This window comes from Blennius ocellaris, assembly GCF_963422515.1.
Source record: "Blennius ocellaris genome assembly, chromosome: 9".
Classification (NCBI taxonomy): Eukaryota; Metazoa; Chordata; class Actinopteri; order Blenniiformes; family Blenniidae; genus Blennius; species Blennius ocellaris.
The window spans coordinates 23,337,608-23,347,782 of record NC_137658.1 but is presented as its reverse complement, the minus strand read 5'-3'; the positions used below and the strand labels follow the sequence as shown (position 1 = coordinate 23,347,782).

Below are 10,175 nucleotides of genomic sequence, written 5' to 3'. Positions count from 1 at the left end.
GGTACTCACAGCCGGCCCAGCTTGGGGTTGGACTGGAAGAGAAGCTCGGGGAGGAACTGGAGTTTGTTCCTGTTCAGACGCCTGTGAGGAGGAAGAAAAGAAAAGAAAAGAAAAAAAGGGCTGAAACATGGTATAAATCATCCCGATTCAGACATTTGTGTTGACTGAACAAGTCACCACACAGCCAAAGGTCCAGAGGTTCAAACTCCTGGGAAAGGCCGTGTGGTTTCCTGTGCCCGTGGCCTCCAGGTTCTCAACGCTGCGTTTAAGTGGACGTGTGTCAGTTACAGGTTGTCGGTCAGGGAGCTCTCTCATGAGCTCTCTCATGAGCTCTCTCATGAGCTCTCTCACAATCATGCTTGGGGATTCCAACCCATGACCCTTCAATGACAATTCTCTCACCTCTTGTTAAACACTGCTCACATATTGGTACATATGTTGGTGTGTTTGGAATCACCATCACCGTTTACACCGCAATTTACACCACGTTTAAAGTAAAAACACGTTTGCGAGGAAGACACATTAGGACAAAAGAGTGAATCACAATGTGTTTGTTTTATACAGTAAAATGAAATATAAGTATAACACTGGTCCCATCACCCACGTTGATCCTGCACATGCACAAATATGAATGAAGCAAACAGCGGGAACGTGACTGGCTTTCATTAATTGTCAGAGGGGTAAGAAAAACAACTTTTAATGGCGGCCATCTGGACGCATTGTTCCCGTATAGAAAATCCATCTGCGTTCCAGTTCTAACGTCAGCAGGTGGTGATGTTTACAGGAACTTTGCCACCACTGTGTGGTTTGACGATCTTGGTTCAATTTCAAAACGTTTGTTTAACCCTTTCAAACATTGTGATTACAAACTGTTTGGCGGTACTCGCTATTAGCCTGAACACTTTCAAATAAGACGAAGAGTAGTAGCAAGAAGGTGGATAACTGAATGAATTAAACAGGGAATAAACATATATTAAACATATGAGCCATTTGAAATGCTCCAAACACACCTGTTTGCAATGATGTTACAGAGATTTTGGTGTGAAACACATTTTAGTTCAACCCAGTTTTCTCTTGAGTGGACCAGACTGGTGCCAAAATAACCTTTTAATTCAAATGTTTTAAGTTTTTCTTTGACGTGACGCACAGTATATGTGAGGAAAGTATCTATAATTTCCACACAAAAAAAACAAACAATTGCTGTAAAATACAGAGAAATGCCAAAAAAAATTAAAATTCTATCGCTGTTGTATTATGCATGTTTTGTACAAACTCGCCCTGACAGCATGGCTTTAAGGATAGTTTGCTAGCAGTGAGGGAGCCATGTTTCATGGCAGCACCACTGACATCTCAGCTCTGGTCTCAGTTGTTGTGATTTGTTTGGGGGTTTGTTGGAAAAAAAAACCCCAAAACAAAACAATGTCTTGCAAGAAATATTTACCATGGACTTGGTGTTCTGGCTGGATTGGAGCCTCTTGCGGGACGGTTTTGGCCCCCGGGCCTTGTGTTTAACACTCCTGCTCTAAACCCACTGGCCACATTTTTGAAAAGGCCAGCAGATCAGGAAAATATAAGGTGTGTTGTTTTTGAGCAGGAGTCGGAATAAAAAATAAATGGGGCGTTTCAAAAGAATGACCGAACTAAAGACAACCTGCATTGTCACGATGGAAGTGTGCAGTGGGGGGGGGGGTCTGCAGCTCTGCATGTCCGTGCATGCGCGGGGAGGAAGGTGCAGCTGTCTGCGGCAGAGATGGATGAGGGCGACGCCGGTGCGAGGGAGTGAAAGTGTTATCGGGCTACCAGAGCATTTAGCTGAGAAATGAGGCGTGGAAGGGAAAGAGAGACGAGGAGGGCGGAGGGTCACAGGGTCACATGGTGGAGTCTGAACCAGAGAAGACACAGACCCCCAACCTGCTCACCTCCGGGACAATGATAATAAGACCCTGACGTTGTCTCTCCTCTGAGCACCAATAGAAACAACAAATGTTGTCCAGCAAGAGACGCCCACCTTTTCTTAAAATTAACCCCTGCCCATGGAAAGTAAGTGTGAAAGCAAAGCAAATGATCAGCTACTATTACAGTTTGAACACTATTAGGATTTTTAAGAGAGGAATCCTTTATGTAGCTTTCGTTCTCACTCAAATCTTTGAAATGGCACCAGACCTCAACTTCAGGATACTATATTTTAGGAATTTTGCTCAGCCTACATTAGTCACAATCCCAATAAAGTCCAGATGAAATGGTTTGGACACTGAAGGTTTTATTGAGTAAAGTTCAAAATCCCAACCTGACAAATATCCTTTTTTTTTTTTTTTATGTGTTCATCAGTTATTTCCTGACTTTTCTTTGACCACAGCTATGGCTAAATAATTCATCCCCTGACATAAATGGATGTCTTCGCCCGAGGAGATGACTACATAAGCTCCATGTTTTTCACATTGTGACTTCATAAATCACACAGACTCAGCACGGGGACCTCTGACCTCTGACCCCCTCACCCCGGCAAGAACATCACAGACTCAGAACCATTTCGCTATCAGTAAACTCTAATGCCTTATATATATCAGGACGAAGCCCTCCTACGGTTTCCTCCTCAACCTTTCCAAGTTTCAGAAAATGACTCGGCTCTTATCTCAACACTGTTCAGTTTTTACTGGAAATACCACAACGCTGCGTCCCTCGAAGTGACTTGGATAAATGAGATGCCGACTCCTGTGTGAGTTTTGACACAACGGTTTTGCCCCCTAACCTGTTTCCCCTCTCTCGCCTGACCTCCTGACCCCCCCCCCGACACCATGTATTAAGCAGCTCCAACATTAAAGTGGCCTATCACCTTGCACCTTCGCTATCAGATGTGCGATCTCCACTCCTGAGACAAGATACACATGTTTCCGTCACTCCGCTTCTCTCAAGGTTTCATCCAGTGAAGACACGCTGCTGTCTTTCCTTTCATGTCTCCGCAGCTTCGCTTTCTCCAGTGTCTTAAAGGGTCTCACATACTGAGCTGAACTGTGGAAGAATGTTGACCTGCAGTGTTTAGCATGGCTCATTAAGCCTTTGAAACCCGTTTAAATATCCGGAATCAAAAGAGAAAACCTGAACGCATAAGGTCCATTTCAATAATGCTGATGTTTAAAATGGAGTCGAATCTTTGAGGCCAACATGTGGATTTAAATGACGAGGAGTTGTGTCTCCGTCACTCTGTTTCTACATGATCAGTGCATGGTGTCACGCTATATGTGGGAGAGGCAAGAGAGGGGTGAACGACTTTGAAACCATCTTAAGTCAAGAATATTCAGCCTGATGCCTGAATTCCCATTTCTATATATTGACAAGTGCGGTTTTACTCATGATGGGCGCCAATATGGAAGTAATATGGTGTGTTACTTTACATTAGCCAACGGGGAGGGAATTAACTGATTACAAACACTTTATATCCTGTAAATGTATATATGTCATCGAGGTATATTTAACTGGTCGCCATCTGAAATGTCAATAAAATACAGATGACAATACTCGTTAAAAAAAAGTTTAAAAATAAATACTTTAAATAGGTGCTTTATACTCCTACTTTAATACTTCTTTATAATCAGTACAGGTAATTGAGTACATTGTTTGTGACGATGAGTAAATAACAACAGTGTGTCTGCATTTGACTGTGCCTCATGACGCGAAGCGGTTTGCTCGTCATCGCTCCAACACACACACTCATAAACACACAGGTGTGTGTGTGTGGGAAGTGTTGTGTTGTACACTGACACCTCCAGTCTGTTGACTAGAGCCTTGGTGTGAGCTCACGCACACACACACACACACACACACACACACACACACACACACACACACACACACACACACACACAAATCAGCATGGGAGATTCTGAGGTAGTGTGTGAAATGGACGGACTTGGGTAGTGACCAGGTACACTGACCGTGCTTCAGAGCAGAAGAATCATCAACAAGGGCTGGGAAACACTGCATTCCACAGTAAACAGGAAGCAGAATTTAAAAGTAATGGCTTGAACCTAGATTTTATGAAAGTGACATTTTCAAGTGACGACTGAAAACTTCTGTTGCGGTTTTGGAGTCTATTTACGTGACAACGGTGCTTGGAAACGTTTTGACAACAGCTCCAAAGGTGGGATTTTTTCAAAATCACTCCGTCTCCATGGAAATGGGGTCAAACAAAACATTTTCATGTAAACACACAGCGTTTTTTGTAAAACGTTACCGTGTCAAGCCAAAGCTTCTCTAAAACAAAACCAATGTTGTCTAGTAAACGGGGGTCTGAGTCGACATTTAAAGAAAGCTAAAGAGCTGAAAGTCTGTAACTTTATGGATTTGTGACACACAACAAGTTGTGTAGCTTCTAATTATACGTCATTTTCGTCTCGATCACATGCCACCAGCGCCAGTGTGAAGGTGCACTTGCTCTGTTACTGCGTTGCGAGCTATCGCTATCGGAGCTCCACAGCCAGTAAGAAGAGCGGGTCTCATTCTGCTTCTGACTGCACTTTGATTGAAATATGAACACCACATGAATAAAAAAAAAACAAAAAACAAAAACAATAGTGGACTAAACACAAGCCACGACAGGGATTAAAAACATCATCTCCTCACAGCAGGTCTTCGTTTGTGTGTGCGGTTGAGAAATTCCTCATGCTGTTTTGACTCCATCATACATTTTAAGAGCTGTTGGTGAGTTCTCAGATGGTTAAAATTCCACCACAATAAGCCCACAAGTGCTTGTAAGACCAACACAATGCATTATTGTGGAAGTTCGGGACGTCCCGTCACAGAACATCTGTCACCGCGGCATCCAGCATGTCTTTGGTTTCCATTGTTTGGCCTGATGTTAAAAAATGCCAATGCTAAAATTCAATCACGTTTTGTGTTTGATTCCTGCTTGGTTCTGATGAAGAGATTAGAGCAGGGCTGCGTAAGCACACATGGATGAGGAAAACTTACAATCGTTCCAGCAGTCTCAGGTCTTGAAAGGCCCCTCGCTCAATAACACTGATTTGGTTGTCCTCCAGATGACTACATGGACACGGAGAGAAAACAACAGTGATTCCAGTTAGTTACATTAATATTGAAATTACATATAGACAGAGCATTTTCTTTCTTCTTTAGTGAGGAAAATCTGTGCCAGAACAGTGAGAAATAACTTCATACCAGTACATTTCAACTGTGGTTTGAACAGATATTTCCCCCCCTCTACGTTTACAAAAAAAAAAAAAAAATCACTTACAAGGACCCACATAGTCACCTGGTTCAGAGCCACTATGAGCAGCCAAACCTCAAGGGGGCAGTGTAACGAGAAGCATGAAGCCATGATTGCCAATACGAATCCTGGAAAAAACTCAACCTCACAAATTGCGAACATTCAGTAATAATAATGCACAGTTGGTTTATTTGGACTGATAAACAAGGGGAACTCATTCTAATAGTGGTGGTAGAAGTCATTGTAAATACAAATGTAAAAGTAAGGCCCAAACACAGAGAAAAATCTGTTTTTTATTTAAATACCTTGGTACATGTAAACGTGGCCTAATGCGGAATTAGTCCGTGTATCTTTGCCTGTTTTTACCCAGTCCTGCCCTCAGCTGTGATTTTGGATTAACCTGTGTTTTCATTAAGGGATTAAACTGTGCTATATTAACAGTTTTATGGCCAGTTCAAACAAGGCAGAAACTTGTGCTCTTAAAAAAACAAAAAAAACAAAAGAGGATGCACATGATTAGTTGGCTGAACAATTAAACATCTGCTCCTTGTGTTAAACTGTGTAGCGTTTTATCCACGTCGGGGGTCATATGGAGACGTAATCTTGCAAAATCAACATGGTTTGTCAAAAATTAAAGTAGCGTGTTGGCTGTGTTAGAAAAGACTGACATCTGCGTTCAATCTCATGAAGGACAGCTGCTACTCACTAGTTGTACTTTGCCACATTGACATCATTTACCCAGAGACACTGGGATCATCTGAGAAGATTCGCTTAAATGATCTCAGAAGATCTGCTTCCACTTAACTTCGGTGAGGGTAAAGGCGTCTTGGACTTAATGGACTATGTTGAATCTGAAATGAGATCAAACTGTGTTCGGGGCTCGGTCTATTTTGCAAGCAAGTTGATATGAATCTTGATTAATGTTTTTTGTTTTGTTGACAGAAATGAGATGCCAAGAATACACTTTGAACAAGCGATAAGTGCAGCAAACAAATGAGCGTTGGTCTGATAATCTCTGATAGAAAATCACACGTATTTCCCCCTTTCATTTTTCAGCAGCTTCAAGTGATACCACCCGTGTGAAAAACATGTCCCTTTTTTTTTCCTTCCCTCTTTAAGTGTTGTCATGTTTTTGAGGAAAACTAATAATTTGCAGATGGGACATTAAGAGTGATTTCTGCTGAGAAGTGAGAGGAAACAAGTGGTACAAAAACAAGAGGATGAAAATAGAAAGAGAAAAATGTGAGTGAGAGGGACCAAAGCTGGAGGAACGGTGAAGACTACTGAATGACAAGGAGGATTGAGAGAGAGATACAAAAGAAAGACAAAGTAAAGACACCACCTGCCCTGCCTTTTGGACTTTGAAATGGTTTAGGATGGCGCTCAGTTCAAGATGCTTACAAAGCAAATATATAGAAACACAGCTGTATTAGCGCTATTGTCATCCTGTCATAGTGGCTCAATAGAAAGATAAAGGGATCGCGAAATGCCAACATTTTTTACCAGACACTGGTACAGTAATCATGCAGTTTTACTGTACCGAATAAAGTTTGATGAAAATATAGATTATTTTTTTTACATGAGGCCGTAATTAACGCTATGAAATATTAAAGTATGAAATGTATGAATGTGTGCATGTATTCTCTCAAAATGCAACTTGAGGTTAGTTAGTATAAGTTCAGGAAAGGAAGCAGTACAAACTATAATTTGTTCAAATAGGACATGGTGGGGGTCTGCATGACGTCATTATCTCATAATAAACTTTAAAACTGTTATCTCTTCAAAACCCGATATCTTTAAAACCTCAGAATCACTTAATTAATTCCTGGGGAAATTATTCAGCAAGGCAGCACAAACTGCAATTTTTCAAGCTCTAACGCAGAACAAATGATTGGGACTATTTTGAGGGAGTTTAGCGTGGAGGAGGACGCAGCTCCACGGCGCATCATCAGTAGGGGGAAACTCACCTGTCTATCAATCGTCTTACCGGGGAGGAGCTGCACGGCAATGTTTTGATGTCGGTGCCGTTCTCCTCGGTGAACTGGCGTTTTAAAACGGTGACGTCTGGCTACAGAGCGTCCGCCTCGCTGTAAAACGGCTTTGCAGACATCCCCGTCGATGCTTTGCTGAAGTTTTAAGCGTAAAATACGTCCAAACAGCGACGCGTTGTCATGAAAAGTTTGGATAGCTGCAATGCTAGTTCCGTAGCCTGCTGGCTGTAAAGTGTGGAATGGAGTTACTGACTCATTACTCCGCGTCTCATTGAGACCCGCCTCCGTTCAGGAAATCCAGTCCACATTTTGCAGAGCAGCGGAAATTTGGACATGAGACCGGATTTAAGAGGATATTAACAGGACGTATTTCCCAATCACTGAAAATACACATAAACATAACTCGCAATTGAAAGGCACTGAAGTATACACAGATATGTATACGTTTTGTGTCGTTAATTATTAATAATATCTCTAAGAAGAAGAAGTACAGATGTCCATAGTAAAATCAGACGAAGAAGCAAAAATATCACAAATACTACCAAAAAGAACGAAACGACGACAAAGATATATTAGATAAAGAGCAATAAAAACAACTAACCTGGGAAGGAATGGGTGTTTAGGGCCAAAATAAATTAAAAACACATTGCATCGGTTTTTATTTTTTGTCTTTGGGTTGAATCTTCAATTACTTTCATGGACTTGGCCAAAAAGTTGACAAATGTTATTACAAGTCTTCCACATCCAATTTTTTTTTTCACACATCTTGCACTTGCTCAACACTTAATGTTATTACAAAATATTTAAAACTTTTATCATATAAATCCAATAATATATATCCAACAGAAATTGAGCTTTGTGAGTGTTTACATTTCAAATACGACAACATCAGCTTTCAATATTGGCTGGAATATGCAGTGATGTGGTGATCAACCCTGGACCATGCCCACTGTGCCTTTAAAGTGAAGACATTTACCAAAACAAGTCCTTCCTGTAACCTATACACTAAGGTATATGTTTTGAATATGTACTCCACAGTTTGGTTGGTTTTTTTCAAACATAAATACAATTATCTCTTTACAGCATTGGTCATAATTTCCAGCCAATGTCTTTCTTGCAACATTTTCTAAAGAGGACATAAATCCGACCGACAATCAAAGTTTATTTGTGCAAATGAGCGATCAACCGCGTGCTGATTTATTGAATGGAGTTTAGAAAGGCAGGGGTTTCTCGTCCACACATGTCGGCGGGTCGGTGCTGGAACCTTTGATCAATGAGCTATTGTTTTTATATTAGTCTGCATCAGGCATTAGTCATCCACAAAAAGACTGAAAAAAGAGAGCAAGCGTGTGTTAAATGAGTGTGCGTAGGGATGGTGTATCTGATGATTCTCTCCTTCAACCACGCGAGTCTGAGCAGCCATCGCATGACGCTCAATGATGTCACACACCACCTGAAAGATAACTGCGATCGTTTCCAGCGAGGGAAATCAGGAAATTCCTCAGGGGACATTAACTTCACATATTGTTTAGACAGAATGGGTGAAATCGCTTTAACTTTCTCCTGCCAAGTGTTCAATATCAAACACAAGTTTTCACCTACGACTAAATTTGTTTGGAATTACTCAATTTCGCCACGGTCTGGAAGACATCATGCAACGTGAGGCTTGCCAACAATATTAGGCCGCGTTGCACATGCAGACGCAGGCTGAGCCCGACTGAGCAGATTAAAGATCACTCAGACTGCTATATGGGGCCGATGCAGGTTTGGAAGAGCACAAAGTGATGTTAAAGGTTTAAACAGATTACGGCAACCAGTCTGATTAAGGTATGAGATCAGATTCTGGGTTTCAGTCTGATCATGTCTGATTCTTTGGCCGGAGATTTTCCCCTGAAAAGCTTCATGTACACAATTGGATACAAACCAAAATACACAGGCCGACTTTTTTTGAACCATGTATACTTGCATTGCAACAGTTTAGCACACTGATCCCAAGTTTTGGTGGCAAAGTGAAAAATCACCTTTTTAATATAGAGACTCCACATTTGTTCCTCAACTTTCCATATCTTATGATTATTTTTTATTTATATTGTATTTATTTGTATTGTTTATATTGTGTCTGTCACTCCCAACAAGTCCAAGGAGAAAATCGACACCTCTGAGTTCGGATGTGCTGGAGGTTTCTTTCTGGTAAATGACAATTGTTCTCTCCAGTGTTTCTTCGCCAATTTGCTGGTGAGGAATTGTTGAGTTTTGTGCCATTAGATGATCAGGTAAATAGCCCAATATAAATAAAGCTAGATTGAGCCAAGTTTGAGGCCCCGTTTACACTGCAATGTTTGAAAACGCAGTGGGCCATAGTAAATAGTTCTTCTGCACATGTGCAAGTAGATGGACAATAACAACCCTGTGGAAAAGGTGGAAATGAACATTTTTGAAAATGCTCTGACCCCTTCTCTGCAGAAACACGGGAAAGTGCAACTTTTCTAAAATGCTGGTACTGCGTCGATGCACTAGAACAGGCTGGTATCCACATTTCTGATACCGTTAAACCTTCCCCATATTACCCACCAAAATGTATTTACCTTAATACACTCCAGCATAACATAATACATTTGAGAATTCAGGAACAACAGCCATTGATTACTTTGTACATTTAATAATGAGCAATAGCACTTCACAACTGTATTTGTGTACCGACCTTTACAATTGTACCTATTCTACCTCCGGCCACAGCCATAGTAACTAGTTGCTCTGCACATACTCAGTAGCTGGACAATAAGAACGTTTCCTCCATCGTGTCATGACTCCCAGTCCATATTCTCTTGGGACTTGGTAGTTTTATTTTGACAGTCACAGTAATAACAATACAACTTGGTCGTCTGTCCACTAGAATGTCCGTGTTCTCCCATTATTAATGTTAAGAGTCCATTGCTCTCTGCTACATGTGTTTAGCTTTC

General features: G+C 41.2%; 1 protein-coding gene across 1 annotated transcript in view; it reads right to left on the bottom strand.

Annotated features, from left to right (window-relative positions):
* Positions 1–10,175, bottom strand: part of slit3 (slit homolog 3) — a gene marked incomplete at its 5' end in the record, with an annotated part of 301,781 nt that overhangs the window by 265,776 nt on the left and 25,830 nt on the right. Inside the window, 2 exon segments of the mRNA XM_080502187.1 lie at positions 10–81; positions 4,969–5,040. Of these exon segments, the coding sequence (XP_080358313.1) occupies positions 10–81; positions 4,969–5,040 (144 nt within the window).